Here is a 26973-nt window from a genome sequence, read left to right as displayed (position 1 = left end):
AACTAATGAGCCTTGGCAGGTAAGGAGCCCTTCACAGATCAATTATGACAAGTTATACTATTTTTCACAGGCTAATTCTCACACCTTGTCTCCTTTACCTTCCATTTGCTTTAGGTAATCAGGAGCTGCTTGCTCTGCTAGATATGGTGCAGGAACACTAATAATCCAAATTTTGTGGTGCATATTTACCTTAATTGTAGCAATACACTTGCCTACTTTGGAAAAGCCAGCTTATTATAACTTTTCTTCTGTGCTATGCAGTGAACATGTTTTTATGAAATCTTTGGGGATGTGGGACACAGCTGGAAAACCCTATTTCTCTCCACAGGTCTTCTAGCACTACAGGAACTATGTTACAGCCAGTACCTGGCCTCAATTTTGAGACAAACCTAGAATACACTGTAGGTGACTTCTGAACAATAATTTCAGTTTTAGACAGCTGGGGGCAGCAAAGGTGTACAAGAAAAGAGTAGTAATCTTAAAGCTTCAGATGTCTCAGTTCAATGTTTTTTTTAATCTTCCATGCTTAATTAATCAGAGAAGAAGTTCTACTGAAAGCAAAACTGCCTAATTGCTACACCTTTTGAGTGGCTAACACAGAGTCTGTGAGACAGAGGTTTAATTTGCTTTTCTTGAATACAATATTTGCAGTTTGTCCTGCCCTCCAATATCAAATTTCTTTCTCACCTTAGGAAGCCTTCTTTATCAAGGGCTTATTTGGGTGGGGGAACACCACTGTAACAGTGTATGTCAGTACATTATTTTTTTTTCTTAATAACTCGTTTTCCATAAGATTCAGAATCCTACAGGTCATAAAATGAAAGTTCTTTCATATTGTTGTTTCATACAGTGCAAAATTAACCTGTGGAAAGTGATGCCAGGCAGCTCACTGGATTGTTCAAAAATGTTATTGTTTTGTGTGATTCATATCACCTGCATCTTTGTAAATTGAGAGCAAGTTGAATGTTTCCCTAGTGTAAACTGACCAGCTTTTTCAAATCATAAAGCTGGGAAAAGAAAAGAAGCAAAGATTTCTGAGATAAATATTAAGACAGGTATTTCTGAGGATGTTTTGAGAAATGAAATTCTCCATTTTTATTTTGAGGTTACTTCTAAGAGTTATTCAGCATTTTCATTTTCAAAAATAATCTCTCGTGGTAACTGCTAAATCACAATTTTTACACTGTGTATGCTTTGAAATATTTCCTTCTTATACAACTTCAGTACATGCCCACATACCTTCAAGCTAACGGTGTCATTCATGATGTCTGCATGATTTAACATTATGAAGTTATACAAATCATGAAGTTAAACAGTCTATGTCTTTTTTTGTCTTGTGCTATTTTGTTTGCTCACTAATTTGTTTATTTCCTTTATGATGCTCTTTACATCTGTGCTGTCCTTGGAAGCTTGAAGTGCGGCTTCATTGAAAGGAAAAATAAGCACAAAACCTCCTACCTGGCGGGTAGGCATCTGGTCTTTATCAGAGAGGAAATACGGGCGTGTGCTTAACTTGTAGTTGCAGATTTCAGGTGAAGGTGACCACCGGCTGAGTTGAGCAGAAATGAATGGAGAATGTACAGCTGGGAGTTGTTTGTTTTTAGCTTCAATTTTTACTTGGGAGGATGTTTTTGGCTTATTCATCTTTTCCCGCAGCTGGGAAGTCAGTGTTTCCTTTGGATGTGCTCTGGCAGTTTTCCTGGTCAGGGAAGACACCTTATGAATTGATCCTCTTGCAAACTGCAGGGCAGGTTGTGTTTGAGGAGCAGAAATACAAGTAGATACTTTTCGACCAGAAAGTAAGCCAGGAGTCTCTTCCGGGGTGCTTTGACCAGTTCTTCTCCAGCGTGCCTGCCTTCTAACAGCTTTCGACCCAGGCATTTCATTCTGCCTGTGAGTGTCAACCTGCTTGTAGTTAAGCAGTTCAACAATATCATGAAGAAGTTTTCTTTTCACAGTGTCGTCAATGGAGCAATCTAAACACAAAGCTGGATTGTAGTTCACTTCTAAAAGCCATGGCTTGAACTTGTCATCAATCAGGATGTCAAAGCCAAAGAGCTCAAAGCAATTGGAAGCCTCTGGTAAGGGAGTGACAGCAAGCAGAGTGAGAATCACAATGTTATTCATCTTTTGCCACAGTAGCATGTCATCAACCCCAAAAATTCGAAGGTAAGAACGGAATTTGCTGAATGTCCACTTGCAACCACAGCCAATTCCTTCTTTAAACGTTTTATATGAAGCTCCATATTTGTTTATGCTGGTGTTTGTTAAGTGGGCATAGACGTTGTCTAGAGAACTGAGGTCAAACTTCTCAGTGGCAAACCTCACCAGTCCCTCTTCGTAAATGTAAATGGTAAGTGGGCAAAAACTGGTGACACACACATAAAGGCGAAGATCCAATTTATATCCTGAAATGAGCAAGGGGTTGCTAATGTACTTCTGCACAATGACTGTACAGTGATATACTAAGTCTTTAATGTCTTGGAAAATGAGTATGCCCCTTCCACGGGAGAGATGCACAGGTTTGCAAATCCAGTAGCTAGGTCTGCCTACTGTCTGTCTCTCTTTGCTGTATTCTGCTATAAATTTCACATAGTCATTGGGCATGATGAATGCCACTGGACTAAATTCATACAGTGTTGATCCATATGCCCCTTTCATACGTTTCAGATGCCTTGCCAAATAGTCCTTTCTGGTGATCCTGACAGCTTCTGGATAGTGGTTGAGTCTCTGCCATGGTTTAATACTGTGGTGGTCTGTCATAGGAAAAGGTGAGTTCCGCCAGTACAAGTTCCAGTCCGTGTCATCTTGCTCCTTTTGGTCAAATTCAGTCCAACCACGTTCCAGTAAAACCTCACGGATTATTGCAGGGGCATTTTCATGGAGACGGAACACCAAAGGCTTCAAGGTTTCACTTGCATTATCATCTGCCAACATTTCCATCTTACTAGTTAAAAGAAAACAGAATTGTCAGGAAAGAAACAATGCTACAAGTTGTGCTAACAGTCATCAGCCTTGCTGTATTCTTAACATTTGTCACTCTCAACACATTCTCAAAGCATATCACTCCTGTGTTTCCATTGCCCGTGAAAGAGAAGTCAAAGGCTTGTTTAAGCTAAAAGATATGTTAGAAGGGCATAAATACCAGATAGCTGTTAAGATAGCACAAAGCATTGACTGCTGAAAAGTTGTACATCTTCAGTCTTGCATTTACTCTTTCTTTGAGGTAGCCTACTATAATAGCAGTTGTCCTAAAACTTCTGTAACTCATGAATATTACTGAATATTACAATTTCTTGATATGGGAATTTTTTCCACAGAAGAAAAATAATCTGCCAGGTATTTTTAAAACTCTGAATTTTCTTTGTTTTGAAATTGTCAGAATATCTCACTTATGTTTTTTGAAAAGCCAGATTCGACAGTTCTTGTTCAGAAAGACTTTTTAATGTCTTACCATTAATAAAATGTAAGTTAACATAACTTAAAAGTTTTGTCAGTTGTAGAACAGATTAAGGCTTATTTCATCTGCTTGTGGAAAACAACTCAGAATTTCTTGCATGATATAAAACATGCTTCACTTTCCACATCTGACATTTGGTGGTCCTCTTCTATGATGTATTTGTTGTGGCTGTCCAATACATTTTGCTGCTGCTATCAGGCTCAACTACAGACTGTAGCTGAATTCTCCTTAGTGAGAGCTTTCCTTGGGTAAGGGTTTGTAGGAAACAGGAAAGAAACATGGTAGATACTGCAGCATAATAATATAACTTAGATACTAACACCACAAAGGTGAAAGAAAGACTTCTTTCTGTGTCTCTTGCAGGCAGTACTTCCCAGGAAGCTGTGTTTGCTGTTAAGCCTGTACACAAACCTAACCTGGTGGCATAGTGAGCCCAGGAAATTTTTGTTGTCTTTGCTTCTGCTTTCTTTCCTGGGAGTTTTTTCCTGTCTGATATTAAGCAGCAGTATGTGACATTGTGACATGCTCTGTGTGCGTGTGTGTGTGTGTGTGTGTGTATAATGTGCAAAACAAAGCAAGTTTTACAGTAACTGGTTTACAATCTTAGGCAATGATTATTACATTGAGAAAAAGCATAACTGAAAATAGCCATACTAAGCATTTGGATGAGCCATCTTAGGACTGCAGTTAGTTTTGTCTTTTTTGTACTGCTGAGCATTACTACTAGCAGTGTTTCAGTGAAAAGCACTGTTGCACAAGAATCTAGAGCAGATATGATTAGTCTGGTAGGTAATCATAAATTAGGCTGCTAGTAGTATCTGAAGAATGAAGCTGCCTTTGGTGGTTTTCCATGTCAGGGTGTACTAATGGCATATCTCTCATACCTCTGGCACTCAGGGAACAGCATACAGGAAATTGACTCACCACGCCTTGATATAACAACATGAGCTTTATACTTCCAGGTAATTAAATACAAAGAAAACAATGAGAGTGCAGTTACCTGCTTTTAAAAAACAAGTCCTATCACAAATAAGCAGAAGCTCTTACAGAAATATTAAAAAAGTAACTCTAGAATGATACAGTGATTTTTAATGAGTGAATTTTACTCATCTATACAGACATGTGCCTAGATGAATGCTCACCTCATCATCTAGGAGAGTTTTGCCTGCATTCCCTGAGCTCTCCATTTTCGGCCCATTCTTTAATAACCTGAAAATCCACCTAGGTGTTTGCAGACATTCATCCACAGAGTGGAAATGGCTGCAGCTGCCTGTGAGTGTGCTGGAATCCAACACCCACTGACTATTGTTGCAGATGTTCCCCTCAGAATAAGGAGTGCAGCTGTGACCTCACCGTTCCTGTGGAGCTGTGTGTTGACCTTGGGGCTACCGGACAGTCCCAGCCTCTTCCAGGGCTCCAGGTCTGCCTTGGCTGCTACCAGCTATTTCTGCATCACAGTTGCTTGTCTTTATACCTGTTGGAGGGAGATCTTGTGGAAATATGATCTTTAATGGTTAGGCAGTGAAACTGTTTGCTTGCAGCATTCAAGTGGACTGCCTCTGCATAGCTAAACTCAGCAGACTGACTGGTAAGTGTTGTGTACTAAAATCCTCAAATCCTCAGGGCCACATACCATAATGTGGGTCTGCAAGCTGCCTGCATTGGGATTCTGTCTCACAAACCACCATTCTAATTATTCCTTTAGGTCTCATTTCTGTCCAGTAAGCAGCCCCATACTGCAAGGTCAGGAAAGATGCCTGCCAATCCAGCTTCATCCCATCTGGCTACACCACATGGCCCCTTATGTGCACTGGGTGTGGGCTACCTGCAACAAAAGCTCGCAGGCACTGGGGTAAGGCTGAGCAGGTGCATGCAGTGTCTGATTGAGCAGAAGTGCTATAAGTTTAAAGGCCGGGCAGAGCCCCACTGTACTGCACTCGCTCCTAGGTCAGCCTCACCCCGCGGACCTGCTGACCCGCACGTACCTCTGCCAGCTTCAACCCCTTCCAGGGCGGCTCCGGCCGCAGCTGCAGGCGCTCGAGTGAGCGGGAAGCGGCGGGACCGGCTGCTGGGGCCGGAGGAAGGAAGGGCCGGCGGCCGTTGCTTGGCAATGAGGAAGGGCGGGCGGTGGCCCCAGAGCCTTGTCTGGCTGCCTGCGGAGGGACGTCCTGCTGCCTTTTCTCCCTCCCCCCCCGGGCTTTCGTCCTTTTACGGTGGAAGCTGTTAAAGCATCAGCATTAATTACTCGAAGTTGACTGTCTTAAGCTCCAGATGGTGCTATAATGCATGGTATGCCCACCACCTGCCTCAGCAACGGACGTTGCGTGACCCAGCTCAGTCCGCGAGCTCTCTGGGAAAACTCATCTCACACAGGCAGCCTCAGGCTGAGAAGAGCTGCTACTTCATTGCAGGATGAACGCAGCTGTGGCTGTGGGAGAGATCAGAACCTGTGTGGTATTGCAGTACGGGGTGAAGATGGGATCTCAGTGCAGACAGACCTGGACTGCTTGCTGCCTGACAGTCATGTTCTGGTACAAACTGTAGATACAGCCAGACTATAAGAGAATTCACAGCAAGTGCTTAAAAAAGGCAGAATGAGAAGAATACAGATCTTTATAAATGGTGACTCCGTGATCACAGATCACTGGAACTACTGCATTCCCTGCAATCAGGTGAGCAGTTCCAGTGGCTGCCATCTTCTGATGTTGCATGTGGTTTTTTCAGCCTTGGTTGTAAACCTGTGGTACCAGGTCTGATCCACAAATACAAAATTGTTAAGACTTAAGAGTCTTGTATATATTTAGTGAGACTTTATTAATTAAAAAAAAAAAAAGAGGTGTTCAGTTGTATGAAAGGATGAAGTCAGATAATCTTCCTTTATAAGGCTGAAATGTCAAGAGAAATTTTTACTCCTAAGACATTTGTATTTTCTTGGCCTCAAAATCTGTTTGAAGCTGTGGAACTTTGGAACACCCATAGAAACCTGCCTATAGAAAATGACTTTGATTACTCTGACCCTGATGGCTTAGATACGTGTTTCCTGGGTGTGAGGTCCCTTATTTTCTTTTTCTGCAGCAGCAGGTGTCCCAGGGGATCTCTTAGCTTCCAGGTACTCAACCACTCCATATGTCACCATAGACAGCATAAGCACAGCTAGTAAAATGTACAGCTTGATGTAGACTCGCAGCGTGGTGCTGTAACCAAAGGCAATGACGAATCCACATGATTCCCAGAGACGGTAATTTGCAAAGGCAGCCTCTGTGTGTTTCTCAAATAAAACACCATACAGTCCTGAATGAAAAAAAGGAGACAAGGCTTGTGAAGGTTAAGTTTGAAACTACACATTTTCTGCAACAGGGATAAATAGGCCACGTCAGGGAAAATAAACCTTCCCTCGTAAAGGACAGAAGAAAATACAAACTTTGTTGTAGAATATTTTTGCACTCATATAAATTGTGATAAGTTAAATAACAGGGAAAAAGGGGAAAAAAAAAATGAGAGGAAGGAAGAAAAGATGTGTGGTCTCAAAGTGAAGTGATAGGAAGTTCGTTTTTCAAATTATCAGCCAGAAAAGGGGAAGGTTTATAGGCAAGTTATTACATACTGTCATGTTCTCTTGAAAGCTCCCTCTGAGTTTGGTCAGCTGCACACCCATGCTTGGGATTCAGGCAGGGATTCCCGCCTCTGGGTCCTACTGGTGAAGCACCACGGGAAGGGCAGAGGGCTCACTTACCTCTGGATGCTGAGCTAGCATCAGTGGTGATAACGAAGCCAGTGTTTCCACTGACTCAGCTATGGTGAGCAGGGAGGAATGTGATGAACCTTGACTTTTCTCATTCATTTCTGTATCTAACAATTTGTATATTTGAAATATGCATATTCAGCCAAAAGTCAAAGAGAACGAAGTTCTCTAGAATGCTGGATCTTAATTACCGACCTTGCCAAGTGCAGTGTGGCACCAGTATGTCTGACTGGAGCTGTGGAAGGGCCCACTGGGCTGGCTGAGTGCATGGGCTTGCTGCTAGGTCTGAATCCTTGTTGGCAGCTGTAGGGCTTCACTTTCATGGAAATTCTGTCCTAATTCTGTCCTGCCTGCTTTCCCACTCCTACAGCCTTTTCCCCTTGCTCTGTTGGTAGGCATGGACGTGGAAGAGGACTGCTGAAAATAATTTTTGTCCAGGTTTATAAACTTTCCAGTCTGATTCACATCCTTTCTAAAGGCACCTGTCATGCTCAAGAGAGCTTTATTTTACTGCAGTCTACCTGCGCTGCACAGTTGTTGTCCCTGAGGTGCGCTTATTGCCAGGAAGGTGATAACAGCAACTGTGCTCAGTTTAGATAAGAGAGGGAAGTACACACTCTGAAATGAAGCAGGTTTCAACTGGTAATGGAGTGCACGCATGTACACAAACACATTAGGAAACTTTGTAAGATGAAATGACTCATCTATTGTCTGCCTGTGTACCTCTAGGGGGAACTCTAGCATTAAATATCTACAACAGGCCAAAGTAAACCATCTCTAATTAGCGTAAAATGCCTGGAGTATGCAGCACAATGATGTTGTATTTATTCAGCGGTTAGTCTGCTGAAAGGGAAAGGACATTCATGGGAGCTTGTCTAAGGAAGCACCACAGACCTAATGCTATTTTAGAGGTCTTAGTCTCATCTCATAGCCGTTAGAGTCAGGAATTTCTCTTATTATTTTCGTACTGCTTTTCCTCTATAAAACGGATGAGGAGGAGAAGAGATTCTGTCCTAAACAGGCATTTCAAACTGCTGAGTTTGTTCTGGGATGCAGCATTATAGAGCAATGTCACTGCACAATCTCTTGCCATCATTGTGACAATGTGAATTCTGTGCATTTTGTTATTAGGAGCTGCAGAATAACTGTAAAAGATGACAAAAAAGGATACTGTGCAAATATAAGGAACATTTGTCTTTTTCCTAGTTAGCAACAAATCTGAAGGTTTTAATGAATATCCAGCAGGAGCCTGAACGTGTGAGTGAGTCATGACAGTGCTATAATAGAGGTTAGAGTTGTCACAACACTGCAGAGCTCACTAGTACAATGATTTGTACACACAGCACGCAAACTGTGCCTCGTGAGGACAATTAGGAACTGCACTATCTTCCAGCCTCCATCTCTCACATTGAAGCCCTCTGTACCTACTCCCTTCTCTTAATGAGGGCACTGGGTGCGCCTTCCTCAGGCATGCTGGAACCACACCAAGATGTCCTTGGGGAACTCAAGTATCAGAGGACAAGGACTGCCGGAAAGATCCCTCATCTTAGTGAGAGACATAAGATTCTGGAGAATGATTCTTAAGAGTGTTGGGAAAGAGAGAGGTGGACAGCCAGGGAGATGGCTGGCAGGAGAAGCAGGAAATGAATTACCAGCTTTACTTCAAAGAGTGTAAATCATCACCAATTCTCTCCCTTTATAAACCTGAACAATGAGAGCACTGACTTACAATTACTTGAATTACAATTGTACCAAAGGTACAAGGCTGTGGGTTGAGATGAGAGGGTGTTGCTTGACACGTGTAACAGCTCTGCTCTAAGTGATGTGACCTGAAACTGCTGGAAGGACAGAGCGATCTGACTGGTTGCTTCCTTATTTGTGTAGGTGACTGTAGGAGTTCTGGAAAGGAGTTCTGTAAGCACCAGGAAAAGGACTATGGTGATTTCCCTTTGGCTCTCTAGGAGAAATGTACTGATTTATCCAGTGAGCAAAATCATCAAATCACCTACTGAGCTAACCAGAGAGATGAGAAAGAGGACACCTAGACACACAGGCAGATATGGGCAGATATGGGAACTAACAAGTGAGCTAGTTCTGTCACCTATGTATTCCTACAGTATCTGCCAAATATGAATTTGAGGTAGAGAAATAAGAAGCAAAGTACAAGAGCAAGTGGGAGAGCATTTACAACAGTACCTTGTGGACACAGGCTATGGCACTGGTTTAAAGACTGTGACTGATGGTCTTTAGCAGCCTGTGTTTCAAGTATTTTGTATTGTATTTCAAGTCAACGGAGACTGTAGCTTTTTCTTGCCTTATACAGCATTTTGTAATCTGTCTTCAGTCTGTAGAAGATCACTTCCTCTAGTTCCCATTAATGGTAAGTATAAGTGTGTAGTGTGAAGTGAGTGTGTATCAGCTCGTTGTCTGTACTGTGTATAATGCTGGGAATTAATAATTACATTGTATCACAGAGCAGAAGATCATAGAAGATTTTAAAGATGTGTAGTATATCAGACAAGAAGTCCAAACGTAGATTGCAGTAACAAATTCATAGGATGAGTGTAAGAAATAAGGCAAGTACAGAATGCCTTATTTGCCAAAGAATGGTCTTTCCCCTACTGAGTCTGGCAAGTCAAAGACACAGGGACTTTCTGAGTTTTACATTTCCTCTGTACCAGCAGGCTTAGTAACCCCCAAGAACATTTCCCCATGAAATGATATAATGCCAGCTTAAAACCATTTACATTTTTGGGCTCTTATAAATTCTTTGGCAATGAACACCACAATTTGATTATGTATTTTCTGGAAAAAACATTTCCTTCATTTGCTATGAAGCATGCTGTAGGACAGTACTGTTTGATACCACTTGTTCTGTTATTAAGAGAAATAGTGAATAAATCATTTTCTAATCATCTTTGCTATATTATTCACAATCTCACATTCTGCTTTCCTTATTTATCACTTGTCCAGGCTGAAGCATTCTAGTTCATTATTCTTCCTTCACATGGAAGTCTCTCTTGACTCTGCTTCTTTTTATTGCCTTTTTGTACCTTATCACATTTGATTATGTTTTTTAAATGGAACAAATCAGAAATGCATGAATTGTAGATTTGTGTGGTTGCATAATGTTGTTCTCTGTGGTTTTTACCCTCTTTTTTTTTTTCTAATAACTACTAAAAGACAATTTACTGCTTCTTTTGTAGCTGAGATTTGAGTTGATTTTTTTTGAGTGCTCTCCTATTTTTTTTTTACAAAAGACAGACTAAATGTAACATTCTTCTGAATCTTCTAATTTTCTGTGAAATATGCTCCTCCAGAATATTTATTCTAAATACTGTTATCATCTTTCACAATGTTCTCCTCTCTGCATCATGGAAAAAATATTTAATAAGTATTCTACTTCCTCATTCTCAACTTCTGATTTATTCTAGTCTCTAAAGAGCTAATATATGTCTTTCAGTTGTAGTCTTAAACCTATTCTAATTATTATGCACGTCCTAAAACAGATTGCTTATAAATATAAACATGCAGATTTTTATATCTCAGGAGAATTCATCTCATTGTCACCAAGACTTACCATTAGTTTGTGTCTGCCAAATGGCATCCGATAAGCCCCAAAGAGCAGGGAATATGAAAAACACGACAAGCTGGTTAGAATGAGGTTTCCACAGCAGTAGTGCTATTATACAGGCAGTGTTCGTAGCTGTGGCTGTCAGTTTAGAAAGAAAGCAGAGAAATATAAACGCTATTATATGCAGGAGAGGTAGTGGTATACACACTTCAAAATTCTTCCCCCAGCTAAAGCACAAGGCAATCCAAAAATCTTTCTGGTTCATTGAGATTTGTACTGACTGAGTTGATATTGCATGAAATGCAATACAATGCAATCGTTTAACAGTCTTTTGTTAATAATTCTGAGCAGCGTCCTGAACTGAGGGATCCTGGGAGCTGATATGGCTGTTATCACAGGGGACCAGAACTGCCACTCAGCAGGAAAAGGGGCTGCTGAAAGCCTCACAATCCAAATGTGGGGCATGTGGGCATGTGGCGGGGGAGAGAAAGCACTGTTCTGCTTTGATTAAGTAGTGCTAGATTTCCTTTCAGGGCTAAGGAAGACAATTAAGAATGTCCTGAGGGTCTACTGCCTTCTTAACAGTAGTATGTAAATGGATAACTGATTAGTCCCTGTCACTGGTGCACCTTTCTAGTCTGAGTACAAAGACTAGTAAACACACTTGAGAGCTTCAGAGGCTTTGCATTACTAATGCTATTTTTTTATTGCTATTGTTATTGTTGGGTGGTGGTGTGTTTTGTTTTATTTTGTTTTGTTTTACATCTAAAAGGAGTTCCACACAGACACATATAGAAGAATCACAGATGACTTAGTGATGATAATGTAATGAACTCTAAATTTCTTCTTTCTAGCTCAGGTTTAAAAACTCCTGTGGAGGAAACTCCTCTAGTGATGCACATTAACTCAGCCAGTGAAGTTTCTAATAATACATGTTTTTAACAATATGGGCCTGTGTGATGGAAGCAAGGTATCAATTCCTTGGGGTAGATACTGGGACAGAAATGAAACATTTCTTGGTATTTTTCTGCCCCCGTTATGCTGTTGCTCCCTGAAATTTGTTCTCTGGAGAGAGGGAACTAGATTCTCAGTTACTGGGTTCTCGGTTGGTTTTGCTTCATAAAAGGTGTGGCAATGGAGAAATCCTTTTCAAGTTCATTGTAGACCTCAACATCTGTAATCTGTATTATGGGATCATTTATCACCATTGCATTGTAGCTACGAACTTCAAAGCTGTAGGGCATTTTCTGACTAGACAGTGCCCTCAAAGGCAGGGTGAACTCACCACAAGCAAAGTAACATAAGACAGTGACTCGAGCACAGCTGTGTGCTGTGCTGCCTCTCTTCTCATGAGTTAATTTTGCCTCCACATCGGTTTTAATTACCAGCTGACAGACAGCTCTCACTTTGTCCTGCATGCAAAGGGTCGAGCACTGGATTTGATGTATTATGTGAGGTGATCAGTCCTTCCAGTGGCCTTTACATACCTAATGCAAATAGAAATTTTCTACCCGTGAACTGAGAGATCTTTCCAAAGAGCAGAGAACAAAGGGAATTCACAGCTGAAAAGCAGATCATCACGTAACCAACATAATGAATCCCCAAGGCACAGGTCACATAAGTCTGCAAGAGAAGAGACAGTGGTGACATATTGGCTTTAGTGAAAATATGCAGCTATGGTTCAAGGGTCTTATCATGAGTACTTAGTAAACAGCCAACACAGACAAGGTCAAAGGAGCATAGCTACAGAACTTGCTGACAAGTCTCTGAGTACCAGTACTGACATAGTTGGATTTCAGCAGTGATATTCCTAATCCAGTTCCCAGTCAGACTGATGCCATGCAAACAGGAGGGGAAGAAACTGGAGCACTGCTAACCATGCAAATAAAGCTCCTGGCAGTGACACTAGGAGTTTTCTGCCCTTGCATTCATAGATCAAGATCTGAAATCTGACAGTTGATATATGGCTATTACTGAGCAGTTCCCAGGAAGCAAAGAGGACCTCACCTATAAGAGCATTCAGCCAGCCAATGGATGTGGCCATGGTGTGCCCCTCTCAATACATTCAAATACAGCAGCAGGTGCACTCTTCCATCTGCCTATATGCTAGGTTTGAAAGCTTGAGTATCAAATAATCAGCTCAGGAACTTTGCTCCCTTTGTTTGGAGGCTTTCTCAACAAATGTGTGGAGAACGCACCTGAAGTGTGTCTAGGTTTGTAGAGTGAGGGAGGAGGAGCAACGGTGATCGTTTTAATGCAAAGGCTTCCAGCCATCAATGTTGAAGGTTTGCCCTCTTTCTGTAAAGGTTCTCACAATAAAATAATGTGGTATGTGTGCTGACTTGCACTTATAAAGACTCAAGGGAAACCAGAAGGAAGGAAATAGAAAAGCTTTGCAGACTTCTGGCTTTTCTCCCACTTTGTTATTTACAACAAACTGAAGAGTTTGAACCTGTAGCTCTCTGCTGTAGTCTCTGCTGATGAGTTAAGCTCTCAATGTGTGTTTTTTTTTTTAGGCTGTTCCAAGGCATGTATTTACCACTGGCTTATCCCATTTGAAGATGTCACTCAGAATTCATTCAAGTAGAGGTAAGCAGTTATTTAGCTAACCACAAATCACCATTAAAAACATCTTCATTTAACAAGTAAATATAGATCAGATGCAATTAGTAGGACACAAAGGCACAAAGAACAATTAGACAGAAATAGATTTTCATTGTCATCCACACCTTTGTGTAGTCACCAGCAAGAAATCCCTGTTCAAACCCACTGTACATTGTCAGAGGGATTAGAAGACACTGTCTTTTATCTTTAAGCTGCTGGAAAGTTGCTAGGAACGTAGACCAAAAGGATGGTGTCTTTTGTATTTCTTTCTCAGTCTCTGCTTGGTCAGATTTGATCTGGTCCAGAAATATAATAATCAGCAACACAGCTAGCACACCACTAGCTGCAAAAACAAAACAAAAAGTTCATGAAAAAAAATAAGGAATGCTGAAAAAAGGATGGGAAATTGCTTGTTACTGTTATTGTTCTGACTTAGTGCTTAGCTCTGCAAGGGATGTTTTGGCAGATGAATCTGATTCCGCTTCAGAGTAAAGGCCAATTCTGTGTAAACAAGGAGGCCTGATCTACACTCACATCTTCTTCATACAGCTGTACACCTTGCAAATCCCCTCTGCTTAGCTGTGACTTGGCTGTTATGACAGCCGCCAGGCCAGCTGCATGGCCACTGAGGGTGACGGCTCACCCTTCCAGGGCAAGGCAGGGGTCATGGGGACTGGGAGTTGGCCAGAGAGTGCTCCCTCTGGGTTTATCAAAAGGCTTTAAATCAACACAAGAGAGGAATATACATTTTCAGTGCCAAGGCGTTCATGGCTGGGGGGTGGATCTTCCTTCAAATACATGGAAAGAAAAATACCGTGCTAGAAGTAGAACTGCTGTCTTGGATCCCAGTATATGTAGCCATTTTCTGTTGGCTTTTTATTTTTTATTTTTTAATCATCTCTGAACTGTGCTTTAAGTACAGAGTAAGTGCTATTTTTAAGATGATAGTGAATAATTGTGCTCTTGAAAAAGATGTGTTTCAGCTTTGAACCTATAATTTCTTATCAGAAGCAGCATATAAAAGAGTACATATAGTAGTTAAAAAGTGATCGTGTATGCATCAGTCTACATACACTGCTCATGGAGTGAATCATAAAGATTTTGTTCATGTAATCAAGAAGATATTTGTGGCTCATAATACCCGTGAAGACAAAAATTGGCAACCAGTTTCTGACAGGTAAAAGGCATGACTGTATTTCCTCTCTTGCTGGTGAACATTAGCAAAGTATCCATGGAACCAAGTGGAGTTACAGAGCAAGAGGAGAACTGAACACCTCATTCATATGGCCTGTTTGGTATGCTCCTGTGTGTTCATCCTCTCTTCTGTGAACTTTTAATGCGCAAATATGTTAGCAGATTTACAGAAAATTGCTACATTTTGTAAGCATGTATTATTTCTCACCCGTGTTTCCTAGAATGAAATTATATTCTCCACTGTACTGGTTCTATGTAGTAGCTGGACTGTAAAACAATAGTGGTGTATATTCTGCCAGTGTGTTCATTGGCATGTTTGGGCTGATGACAAGACTTACGAGAACAGGATATTTGCATTTACAGGGCAAATAGTCTAACAAATATGTTAAATGAATCAAGAGTGATTACAGGAGATGAATAACTGCATGGCTTAATAGTGATTGGTATGACCATAAAAAGAAACATCCACAAAATGAACAAGAGGCTTATCTATTATTGGTTCCACCTAAGCAGGCAAATTGTGTACTCAGCAACCAAACAAGAAAGACATTTAAAAAATGTCTGTAAATGAAATATTTAGTTATTTGGTTTCCCTCGAGGTAGGAAAAGACATGTCTTTTATTAAAAGCTTAAAAGAAAAATGAAACCCTACTGACACAAGGTCAGTAGACAGCAAGGTTGCGTTCATTTTGCATGAGCAAAGCCTAAGGGACTGCTGTATATGTTAGTCATCACATTTAAATTTAAACCTGAGAGCCAAAACTGCCTTTAACAAAAATCATCAGCTCCAGCACCCTCTGGAAGGGAAGTGGGGGGATACTCTTTGTGTTTTCTCACTTTGGAGGAGTGGAGGTTTGCACAGGAGAGAGGGTTTGCTGTGGTGGACTTGCCTGGTGAAGTGCTGGCTCTAGCTGGATTGCACACTCTCCGCTTTAGTGTATGACAAGTTCGGTGCATCTGTCTCAGCATTGAGAGTATATCTGTGTGCAGAGGCTAAGATATTTTAACAAATATTTTAATAAGGCCACATTCTGCCTTGCTAAAATACTTCTCATTTATCTAGAGATGAGCCTGTTTTGAGACACATGCATTCTGAACTTTCTTCATTGCTATGAAATGTTGCTGTGTTTTTACCTATCTGTTTTCGTCTTTGCAGTTTTTGATGGCATCAGTCTTCTCTGTCTTTGATTTCTTTCTAGCCCTATGCAAGGAAGGTCGATAGCAGCTGTAGTTACTAAATGAGAGATGTGCCAATTCACCTACTGCTGCTTTTTATCTCTGATTTTCTCACAAAAGCATTATAAATTAAGCATCACAGCTGAGAATTGACTGAAGTTGTAAAATCTCAGCAGGGATCCAAAAACCTCCCCCTGAATGACTGCATGTTCTAGGAGCTGTGGTTCACATCCACCTCTAATTACAGTACAGTTCTCATGCTGAACTGTGGTACACGGGTTAGAACACTCCTGCCTGTTCTGATCGGCATCTGCAGATGGCTGGTGAGTTCAGGTAGAATCATAGAATCGTTAAGGTTAGAAGTGACTACTAAGTTCATCTAGTCCAACCATCAGCAGATAAGAGCTGCTCTTAGCACTGTAGACCTCTGCTGGTCTATATGAATCAACCTGATGCCATCAGTAACTAGTTTGCTATTACTGATACTAAAAATGGTGGATTTAAAATTCTCTCTTGCATAATTGGATGAGCTTGTGTAATACTCAAATTGCAGTGTAAGCATACTTTCAATTCTAATCTGAATCATCTTTCCTCCAGGTGAGAAGCCTTGTTCCTTTAGACAAAAATCATGTGGCACTGGCGCACAGCATTTGAAACCTTTTAGGAAGGAGTAGTTTACAGCTCTCATTGTCTTATTTCCTTCTAGCAAACTGGATCGAAGTAGAAAGTTGGAAACTTAATCCACAATATCATACTTTGTTTCACAAATATTAAGTTCCTTATCAGTGCTATTCATTGATGACTGTGGATTACTTACCAGTGTAGACCCCTAGCAGAGTGTAGACCAAGGTCTTAGAGGGTTCTGCCAAGGCAGTGGTGTTAGTGGTATTGCTCTCACAATCATATGCCCCACAGCATGCCAGGTCTTCTTCTGAGATTTCCACTAATTCAGTAAGAACCAAAAAAACAGAAAGAAAGGCAAGACAGAGACAAGATCAGATGAATGCATACTATATATATAAGGATGTAGTGAAAAGGGAATCTAGCACTCAGTGCCTAATTGTGGTTTCAAATCCTTCCAATTACAGATGTTAACTTCAGAATCCAAGCTTAACATGCACAAAAAATTGGTTTAATGAAAACAGTTCTCAAGACAGAACATGGAATTGATAGTTACATGAAGACACAGACTAAAGCCAGAAGCTTACATCTGACTACAGTCTCAATTTGCATTATTTGAAATTCCAGTGTTTATTTGTAACTTCTAATTTACATTACACTGCAAGAAAGGACTTTCAGTTTACAGCAGAGCTTAACTGCTCTTACAGAAGAGCACATTGTCCCTATTCAGGAAATTTCTGTGTATGATATAGGAATGGAAACCACCTTGAGACATCTTCTGTTTTATTAATTCAAGTTATGATTACCCATTAATGCAGTCTTCTAAGAAACTGGCTTTTCCTGGCTTTATTAGTTTATTACTAGCCTTATTACAATTTGAGAGCATATTTGAACAGAACAGTATGGCAGGGTTTGGAGTAAGACCTTTGCTTTGTTTAATCCCTTCAGCCCTGTGCTGGGCTTGTGCCAAAGCTGCACACACACACAAGCTTACACACCCTGTGTGTCCTCATGACACTGTGCCCACTTCCTTTAGGACCCCATTTGTAAAGGCAAAATACTGACCCAAAGTGTGTGCATGAATAAGCTTTGCACTGAGAAAAGATGATTAAAAAAAACAAAATTATTTCAATATTTTTGTTGCAGAATTTTCCATCGGTCCACGCATAGTAAAGAGCGATACAGTGTACCTTAAGCAGGACTTAGTCTGTAATTTTGAGTTGAGTTACTGAGTAACAGCATTTAGTGTGCTTTTCCTCATTGCTTCCAATCAATGCTGCTGCAGTGTGAAAGAGCTGTTCACTTCATAAACAACTTTAGGTTCAATATAGATCAAAATATAAAGAAAATAATTACCTTACTATAGTCAGTGGCTATAGCTACATGGCTTTGGATGAGCAAACCCTCAGTCAAGTTACCATATGCAAACTGTGACTCACACTAGTAAAGCACAGAATTGTGCGAAACAAGTTTGTTTGGGTTTTTTTATCTGTTCACGTATAATCTGATGATGAACACACGATTAGTGGTATGAGAACTGCAAGGCAGGGTTTGTTTTGTTCTTCTGATAGTAAGTGCAATGTTGGTGAATGAGAAAGGATGACTCTTTTAATTTACATTGATTTCTGTCCCTTGTTGTAGCATTCCATCATGGAGCAGCTTGCCTTGCTATTTCTAGATTCAGTGGTGCGAGTAATACATTAATGCTGTCTACTAATACTGTATCTTTCTTACTGCTCCATGAAACTTTAAGCACGTTTGAAGTGAGTAATACAGGTAGTAGTTACCTTTGCTGCACTGTCAGAGGAGAGGCAAGGAACTGAGTGCCTGGAGACCCTAACCCCCAGCCAGAAGTTCTCTTCTGCTGACAAAGCATAGCTGGGAAGTATGGCTTGTAGCATGGCTGCTCGTCACTGAGATATACATGGCCTTTGGCTTTGAGAGCTGCTCATTGCACACCTCCCAGGAGAGCAGCCTTTCCTGAAATCCCATGTAACTGATAAAAATAAGTACAAGTTAGAGTTTCTTTGGAGTTCAAGGAACATCCTCAAATGTAAAAGTATGGGGGATTTACAAGATGGCCAGTATTTTAATCTTCTTATTATCGTCACTTAACATGATGTGTACTGTGAGGCAAAGGAGAGTAAAATGTTTTGCAGACCCCACCACTGCACCAAATCCTCTGCCCCGCAAATGAAATCAGACTAGCTGGTCCCTCCTGAGACATCATGTGACTCAGTAATCAGGTCAGCAGGGCTCTGCTGCAAGTGATAAAGTTCTTTAGCATTCTGCTTTGACGGTGTTTGGGTTTATTCTCCACAATTATCACAACTATCTTGTTATAAACCCAACGATTCAAAGATTAAAACCTGGTACCAACTCTCTGACAATTGGGTTTAACCTAATACCTATTTGAATATCCCCCAGAGAACATACAATTTAACTGAGCCCAGGAAGAGAGGTAGCTTCTTGCTACTCATAGTAGCAGTGCATGTGGAAAGTCCCTTCCATGTCCATCCTGCTCTGATTTTGACAGTACAGGGAATGGGTGGGAGACTGCAATAAAAATAATACACAGTAGTGCTAAGAATCTCTAAGGTGGTGTCCAAATATTAATTTATCTTCACAGCTGCCTGTTTAAGGCTTATGCCAATTACAAGCATGGGAAGTGAGGGCAGTGCCGTTGAGTGATTTCTTCAACCTACATAAACATCTGCTGTCTGAGCCTGAAATGTGCTGGAGAAATCCTGGCACGCAGATTCCTGCCAACAGCTATTTCTGTTTCTTCTTGACAATTCTGAAAGCACTAATTTTTGGTGAACGCCAACACCAGCTTGACTAACTGTGAATGCTTAACAGCAAACTAATTCAGTACTACAGGCTTTGTGAAAAGGTTGTTCCAGTGTTTTGTATTTTGTTTTAATCTACTTTAAGTCAGATCTAGAAGACTGTCACTGCCAGCAGCCTATCTGTGCTTTAGAGACATGAGAGGAATTCAATAGACATCTATTTTTAAGCTAGATGTCTGAACTGTCTTTATAGTTGATGAAGTGTTGATAGAAAATAGACATTTCCAGAGCAATTTAGCAGATCTGCTGCAGATGAGCTAGCTCATATCTGAAGTGCTTGTTTTTACTGATTATGATGGGAATTGAGGGTCACTAGCTCAACTACAGAAATATGCTCTTCCATCATCTAAAACTAGCTCATGTATATAATAGAAGTGCCAAGTTTTAAAATATGTTTTACCTTTGTTGGAAGATTGGCTAAGTATCAGGGATGAAATAAGATTTCCCCAGATTCCAGAGGACTGAAATATCAGAAAGAAGACCCCAAAGTATTGGTTGATAATGTCTTTCCCAATTTTTCCTGCTTTCTCAGCATATGAATTGCCAGCAATGGTGAGGTAAGTGCATTTGGCAGACCAGAGTGGTGCTCCTCCTAAGCCCAGGATCACAGAGGTAGGGATTAGTGTGTACCTGCCAAAGAAGACTTTATTTAGCAGAATTATCATCTTTAGCATAATAATCATTTATCCAAAGATCCAGAGGCAAAAAACAGACATCAAAGAAATAGATTTATCCTGTGTGTGATTCAGCAAATCTATTGTGTGAAATCAAGAAAGGGCTAACCTTACAAATCTTAGGATCTGAAAACACTCCCAGCTGTGTCTAGGGGCTAAATCTAGGCTAGCTGGCTTTCTGCCCAGGTGCTCAATCCCCTTGTAATTATATTGCATCTGCTCCTCAGAAGATGGATCACAACACCTTTACTCTGTAGAGTTGCATCCACTGTTACTAGAGAGCAGGAGTATACTGTTCACTCGTTTCGAAAGTGGCCTGGTAGGAACTCAACTCCTCTACTCACAGAGCCAGATTTCTCTTCAATCCTTTCAAAAACAGATCAAATAGTCATTTGGATTTTAAAAGAAACCTCTGATTTTGTTTTGACATTTTTTTTCTTAAAGGGAAATCCCTGCAGTACATAGGAGCTAGAGAAGCAGCTTCAGGTGGGTGGATGGATGGATGTATTTATTCTGGCTTTTTGCATCTTTTTACTTCTGCTCTACCTGTTGCTGAATTTATTTATCCCTCTTCCTTTAGGTAATGCCTTTTGCACCTAATATTCAAACCCACAGCTTGGGGGTAGCGTGGGGGTTGAAAAAAAAGAGAACTCTGCCCTCACTGTTATCTAGCCCAGACACAATAAAGAGGATTCAAGTATTTAAATTGGATAATAGTACCAGCTAGCATAGAAGTTCCCCAGGGAGAAGGCGATGTAGCAGCACATGGAGCCTGCAATGGTCCACTTGCAGCCCAGCTTCTTGATGAGAATTGGAGGGAGAAACATGGATGAGATGATAAGAGCAGCATAGAGAACGCTTAGGGAAGCAACGCCCAGGCCTTCCTCAGAGTTGAGACTGCTCTGCATAGACAAAAACAATGGTTGAGACAGATTTTACCACAGTTGTATGCCACTGTGATGTACAGAGGGTGGCTTTGAGCAGAAATAGGGAGGTGGAAGCTGGGCCTGAATGTTACCAAGTCCTTTCCCCAATGGACTCTGTGAATTTGTCATTTTCTTAGTATAACCCCTTTTAGAAGGCATAGTACTGAACCAGTTGAGGATTACTCAGATGCAAAACTTTGGTGAGTTCAATTTTAGATTATTTAATGTAATTTGAGTTTCTCGTTGAAAGGAGGCTGAACAAAGGATGATCTCGTATGGATTTTGTCTTTCTTTCTTTTTCCCAAACAAGAATATTCTTAGTGCTGTATTGCAAGGGCTGACTTGGCAACAGTGAAAAATTCTTTAGTTTAAATTGCAGTCTGTTGTAGTCTAAATTCATCACCCATCAGGACACGGAGGTGAGGAGAGAATTTTCTTTGTTGAATGGTATCAGCGCATTTGAAGACTGGAATAATTGTTTTGTCAACAGGCAGAGAGATTTCCTGATCATCAGAAGTTGAATGTCTGATTTTGTCAGCTACAGCCTCCAAGAATGTGGAGCCAGGCTTTCAAAATCATATGATTTCTTAACTGTTAGGAGTTTCTCTGGGGATGGATGGGAGAAACATTGAAATAAACATTGCCTGTTTTCAGTTCTTCACCTACACACTACAATGCAATAAAATAACCTTTTGATTGTGTCACAGGAAGTCCTCCTTAGCCAACAAAATACAGTGGAGAAGAAGGGATTTACTTTGTAAGTCAGCACCGCTCCCTCTTGCAGGATAGGGGACATGGATGTTGCAGTGCTTAACCCAAACATGTGTGGTTTCAGGTGCTAGGGCTGACTTGCAACTTCTGAGGTTTATCATTGCCCCTCTTTTTAGTCTTCCCAATTTGTAACACCTCCATCCATTTGTAGAACTTCCCTGAGCTTGGAATTCGACAGTGTTAGCAAAAAGAAACTAATCTGAGAGAGAAGAGGTAAATGTACGGAGATAGGAGGGACCTTCAGTGTGGTGCTCAGGGACACGATTTAGCGGAGGGTTGTTAGAGTTAGGGTAAGTTTCGTTAGGTTGTGATTGGGCTTGATGATCTTTAAGGTCTTTTCCAATTCTATGATTCTCTGACATGAGTTTAGCCCTTTCTTGTTACTGCAGATAATTATCATATTATATTTATAAAAAAAAAAAAAAGCCTAAATAATAATGTTTAATTTCACCTTCAAAGCATTCATATTCCTGCACTGGTTGGAAAATCCTTCCAGAACCCACTTGGTTAGGGGCATCTTCTGGTATCCTGCCTAACCCTGCTTATAGGTAGCTGAGATACATGTGTTTGTCATTAGATCAACATTCTAGTCCTAAATGCTTCTCCTTGTGTTTATCTGTCCCGAAGAAAGCAACAGTTTCCCCTCAGTCTTTTTTAGCTATGCTCTGGTGTATGGTATGTTGTGTTCAAATCTCTCTTAAAACCTATCTCATTTCTGTGTTTCTGGATGTTAATTTCAATATAAGCTGTGGCCTGCGTTTTGTATAAAATAATTTTTTTTAATTACTATGTTATATCATGAAGTCAGGAGTTACAGTATTGTTTCATGCTTACATTATTTAATGAGTTAGGAATATATTTTTATTATTCAATATTGCTGTGTTTTAATAATATTGAAAATACAGCAATTAAGAAGTATTCCAAAACCAAAAACTTCTCCAGAAAAGAAATTTGCTTGCAATTTTACAATATATTTGTTTGAGAAATATCTCAGAGAAACTTAGTTTTCATTCAAACAGCTTTTGTGGATCTAAAGAAGTACACTGATGCATGTATTCCAACTGATGAAGAAGTACTAGAAAATTCTATTTAGTAGATGCTATGGACCTGGGTGAGGGATAGTAACCCATGCTATGTTGATGTCTTAACCTATGTCATGAATATATCTATACCTATGTGATATATATAAATATATTGTAAATCTGTGAGGAAGGCATTTTTATATACATATATACATATATATACATATGGAAAGACTATGGAAAGACTGAGGGATTTCACACTATCACTTGGCAGAAGCAGTTCCGGGCCAACTCTCTGCCAGCTATTTGAAGATGCTCCACTTACCTGTAGACTCTGGAGCCCTCCATAAGCAGTGAAGAGAAGTAAAAATCCAAAAGAAATGACCAAAACATTCTTAAGATTCCTTTCCATGTTGATTCAAATAAGACAAAGGTCTCCCAGTGCACAGAATTGATCCAACTATTCCAGGGGATGCTTTGAGTTGGAGAAAAACAGCTTATGTTTTGTTGGGAAACACTTCTCACTGTGTTTGTAGAGGAAAGAGTTGTTAATTATTTGAGTATTGTCCAATGAACTTTACTTTTTCTGATACTAAAACTCCTTATGGAGTTGTTACTCATTCACCTGTTTTGACTGAGGCAATAAAGCATGCTCCCAAGGAAAATATATCAAGTTTTATTAGATTTGCCTTTGATAATTGGGTATATAAGTCATTTGCAGTACTTTGAGTTTAGTATTGCAGTCATACATGATAGGGCTTTCCCCTATCACTGGCACAGAAGAAAAAACTGCACTGAAATGTCTGTCTAGCATGAAGATAACATTAATCCATAAAGAGCAAAGATTAAAAGATCATATTGAAGTCTATATTAGGCCTGTTGCTTAACTAAGGTCACAAAAGATTTCAAGGAAATGGGATTGTTTTTAATCAAGTCTCATCTGCATACAGCAGCTCTCTATATGTATCCAGCGTGTCAAAACAGGGTTTCTGGCTGCCAGGCAAATGGGAGCTTCTTCATCCGCAGGGGGAACCCCGTGGCTTTGACATTCCAAATTTACCAAGTCAGACTCATGAAAACCATTTTTCTCTATCAACTCAGAAGTCAAGAAGAAATCTAGCTAATAAATGAAAGAGCAACTTCCTTTCCCTTTCTCTGGCCCCTGGAAAATAGCAGACTTTGTGGGATGTATTTAAATCTTCCTAACTGCCTGCCTCAAGGGATGAAAAATTCCCCCATTTTATCCTATTCTCCCTGTTTTGTGTTTGTCGGTGACACTCTGGCCACCCTGTGAGACACTTCCTGGATATGTCACTTCCAGGTTTTCCTGCTCTTAAGCCAGGCAGGGTGGGCAAATCCCTTTCAAATGATCTTCCTTCAGCTCTGGTAGGGGACAGATTTTAATTTGGGAGCAAAATGGGATCCAAGACCCATGCTGTACAACGAGCCTGTTCAAATGATGGCGATCTGTAGGGTGTCCATAGGGTTTGGCAAGAATGTATGGTTAAGGCTTAGTATAAGTCCCACTAGATGGCACAATTTTGCTTCCCACTGGGAAGCAAGAGGGTGAGGGGTGGAAGTTGTAGATCATTAATTCATTTAATACGTTAAAGAGGTCACAGCTTGTTTCTCCTCTGGAGAAAATTCCAGTATATGCTTTTTCATTTTCTTCTTTTGTCTTATAATCTCCTGGAATGAATTAATGCAGAAAACATAATCTTTTAATTCTCTTTTGTCAATGGTACTTCCACATTTCAAGTCTAGATAGTGAAATACTGGCTTTTTATTTTGGACTACTGTGCTCAGCATGGAAAATACAACTCCTGTTTTGCAGTGTTTGTAATCCTCTACAAGGCTTATGAACCAAACTGGTGCTGCTTTGGCCTCCTGATTTCACATTTTTTAGATTTATAGACCCTAAACTATCTACCAATCCAGAGCTTTGCATAATATATTTGTACTTAAATGTTGTTCCTTTTTTGACCCCTTAGACTTAGTCTGCAAAATTCTAGGGGACTGAAGTCGCAGGTTAAAAAATGCTGAATAAGTAAATGAGAAAATAGAAGAAGAAGACTTCTCCTAAGCTGAAACATAGTTTTGGCCTGCTCTTGCAGATGCAGGAACCAAGGATAGCACAAAGCACATTCAGTTCTAAAAGCCTTTATTTTCAGTGCTCTATTTTGGCACTAGCAATAATGACAACTCAGCTTAAAAAAAAAAAAAAAAAAAAGTAGAAAAACAAACATTAACTTGACACTACTTTTAAAATGCAGTATTTAATAGGATATCTGATCAGCACTTCTGTTCTGGAGGAATTCTGAACTCTGAGTTCTGTCATGTCCTCTTAGCAGCACCTTGTTGGAGAGCATATGGGGGGATGATGAGTTTGAGGGGTTTTCTTTTCTCCTCTCAGTGATCAAAGACAGTTATGCTTGTTCCATCATTCTTGCCTTGAGCTTTGGGTTATCCAGCTGCCTGCTGCTGAGCCTCTCCCTAGGAATGCACAAAGTTTCTACTGAGGAATCTGATAAGGCTAAGGAGCTCTTCTTTTGGTACCAGGCAGCAGTGTCTCCAGCAGGCCTGCTGTGCATCACCTTTGACATCTCTTTCATTCTTTCAGTTCATCTAACAGAGATTAAGTGAGCCTCAGGAGCTGTGCACTGTACTTTGGGCTTAGTTTTTGCATAGGAGACTGCAGTCACCGAACTGAAATTCTCATGGACTGTGATCATAAACGTAGGACATAGAGCAGGGTAGTTAAATTCAAGACTCCGTCCTTCAACTATAGTGTTTATTCTCCTGTCTTCATTTTCTGAATGTAAATGAGGGCGTGCTTTGTTTAAAAGATGTAGCACTGGGAGCTAATCTCTCATGTTTTTTAATTTCATAATTATCTATCATTTCCCTATTTAGTCTTCGCTGGTTAGATATATTGTTTAAGCAATTATTTTAATGACAGCAACCCAAAGCCCTGAATACTCACTGTGGTATTCTTTGTCTTGGGAGGCTGTTAATTGATTAGCTGCTTGTCCCTTGAGTCTACCTGTAGAAAGGATGAGTCTTTTTGTATGCTGCTCGGATGATGGCTTGGCCACCCACACAGCATGGGCAAGTGTTGCAAGCGCTGCTTGCAGCTGCTGTAAGTGAGGCTGGTCTCCAAGGAGCTTACAGGGAGCAGGAACTGCAGAGGACAAGTGCTTGCCCTTGGATACCTCCAAACAGAAGGTTGATGGGAATGGAGACAGTCTGCATATTCCCACCTGGAGAAATGAATCCAGTTTCTGCCCCTGTTCCATGATGAAGGCATTGCAGATGCCCTGGATGGAAGCACCAGGACAGAGCCCGTTGTCCCAAGCCGTAGCATTACTGAAAAGCCCTTGGTATATTGGCTTGTGCTGGAACTCTTAAAGGTGACAAAGCCAGCAAATTGCATGGGACCTACTGGGCAAGTTACAGAAAACTACCTGGTTAACACTCCCAGCTGGTCAATCCCATGCTGCTGTTATTTAATCCAGTCTGTTAGGCACAAGAGCCGTGAGCTCTCTTACCAGAGAATTTAAGGGGCAGTCAGGACCCTCCTTTGACTAAGCTACCATCATCCCAAGCACTCACCTTATGAACACATCAAACAGAAGACCCTCTTCATGGGCTGTAGCAGTGCGAGTGTCCTGAGGATGGAAATTACTCCTCCAAAGAGTAGGGTACCTGTAAACCGTAATGTTGAAGCATGGACAAAGTTGAATGATTCAAATAGGAAAAATCATTCACAGCTTGCAGCAGGTGTAAGAGAGCATGGCTGATTAGTCTAACTCTACAACAGCCTTTTTTTCCAAAAGTTCTGTTCTCCCAGGAAAAGAGCCTGTCCTGAAATGTCTGCTGTGTTCCCACCCACCAGGACAAGGTCTGAGTTCTCCATTCAGATGAAAAGGGGCTAATTAAAATTCAGGGCTGCTTGGTCCAGGCTGCCGGCACAGCATTTCCTTTCTTGCTGTGGAAGTTTGGCTGTATCTCTCCATTCTTCCCCTCCTCCTTCACCTGCTTTGGTGTCCTGCTGATTTTGGAGCTGAGGTTCATGAAGCCAAGCCACTCCTGACAAGGGACCTTGATTTTAGCTGTTTACTTTGACAAAGGTTAGGTTTGCTCTTGGTATTTGTGAGGCTGTGACAATACCACGAGGGTAAGTGCTGGTTGGGAGATGAAAGACCTGAGGTATAATAACCCATGGTTGGTGGCCTTGGAAAAAGAAAAGCTGTTAAATGCTGGGAGAATCTGAGCTCAGGGGTGAGAACTGTAATGCTCAGCTGGGCAAATTAAGAAGCAAAAACTGGAGGTTGTTCTGGAGAAGGTTGACAGTCAGTGA

The 26973-nt window shown here is 40.7% G+C and overlaps 3 protein-coding genes across 6 annotated transcripts in view; 1 reads left to right on the top strand and 2 right to left on the bottom strand.

Annotated features, from left to right (window-relative positions):
- LOC104909699 (uncharacterized) overlaps positions 1-6245 on the top strand; it is a 40433-nt gene extending 34188 nt beyond the window's left edge. The window contains exons 23-24 of the transcript XR_014882159.1: positions 1959-5312; positions 5408-6245. The gene's annotated coding sequence lies outside the window, so the exon portion shown is untranslated. The remainder of the gene's footprint in view (positions 1-1958; positions 5313-5407) is intronic.
- Positions 1059-5577, bottom strand: TTLL2 (tubulin tyrosine ligase like 2). Of its 3 annotated transcripts, XM_085219867.1 has the most exons (3): positions 5446-5577; positions 4814-4934; positions 1059-2943 (listed from the first exon to the last, which is right to left on the bottom strand). In XM_085219867.1, the coding sequence occupies exon 3, from the start codon at positions 2941-2943 to the stop codon at positions 1318-1320; it is 1626 nt and encodes a 541-aa protein (XP_085075993.1). In that variant the 5' UTR covers positions 4814-4934; positions 5446-5577; the 3' UTR covers positions 1059-1317. The 3 variants fall into 3 exon arrangements, with proteins under 3 accessions (XP_085075993.1, XP_019468406.2, XP_010705377.2); XM_019612861.2 differs by lacking the exon at positions 5446-5577 and having other exon boundaries at positions 4814-4960; XM_010707075.3 differs by lacking the exons at positions 4814-4934; positions 5446-5577 and adding an exon at positions 4603-4749 and having other exon boundaries at positions 1059-2947.
- Positions 6246-6250: 5 nt separating the features above from the next.
- UNC93A (unc-93 homolog A) lies at positions 6251-26642 on the bottom strand. 2 transcript variants are annotated; one of them, XM_085219868.1, is made up of 11 exons: positions 26506-26642; positions 26226-26318; positions 25597-25656; positions 22939-23137; positions 20615-20796; positions 19621-19850; positions 16568-16693; positions 13506-13723; positions 12264-12399; positions 10783-10914; positions 6251-6751 (listed from the first exon to the last, which is right to left on the bottom strand). In XM_085219868.1, exons 4-11 carry the CDS (start codon positions 23023-23025, stop codon positions 6486-6488), a joined length of 1377 nt encoding a protein of 458 aa, XP_085075994.1. In that variant the 5' UTR covers positions 23026-23137; positions 25597-25656; positions 26226-26318; positions 26506-26642; the 3' UTR covers positions 6251-6485. The 2 variants fall into 2 exon arrangements, with proteins under 2 accessions (XP_085075994.1, XP_010705382.1); XM_010707080.3 differs by lacking the exon at positions 25597-25656.
- Between the last annotated feature and the right edge of the window lie 331 nt (positions 26643-26973).

This window comes from Meleagris gallopavo, chromosome 2 (assembly GCF_905368555.1).
Source record: "Meleagris gallopavo chromosome 2, MGAL_WU_HG_1.1, whole genome shotgun sequence".
Lineage (NCBI taxonomy): Eukaryota > Metazoa > Chordata > Aves > Galliformes > Phasianidae > Meleagris > Meleagris gallopavo.
The sequence above is the reverse complement of the archived record's forward strand: the minus strand, read 5'-3'. Positions and strand labels throughout refer to the sequence as shown.

What these genes read in the sequence shown, in the direction of transcription:
- UNC93A (XM_085219868.1), bottom strand. Translation starts at nt 23,025, where the DNA reads ATGGAAAGGAATCTTAAGAATGTTTTGGTCATTTCTTTTGGATTTTTA. An exon ending in TAGCCAATCTTCCAACAAAG is followed by an intron (nt 16,694 to 19,620) that starts GTAAAACATATT and finishes TTACTGAATTAG; the next exon opens with TGGAAATCTCAGAAGAAGAC. An exon ending in TTGGCAGACACAAACTAATG is followed by an intron (nt 6,752 to 10,782) that starts GTAAGTCTTGGT and finishes TTTTTCATTCAG; the next exon opens with GACTGTATGGTGTTTTATTT.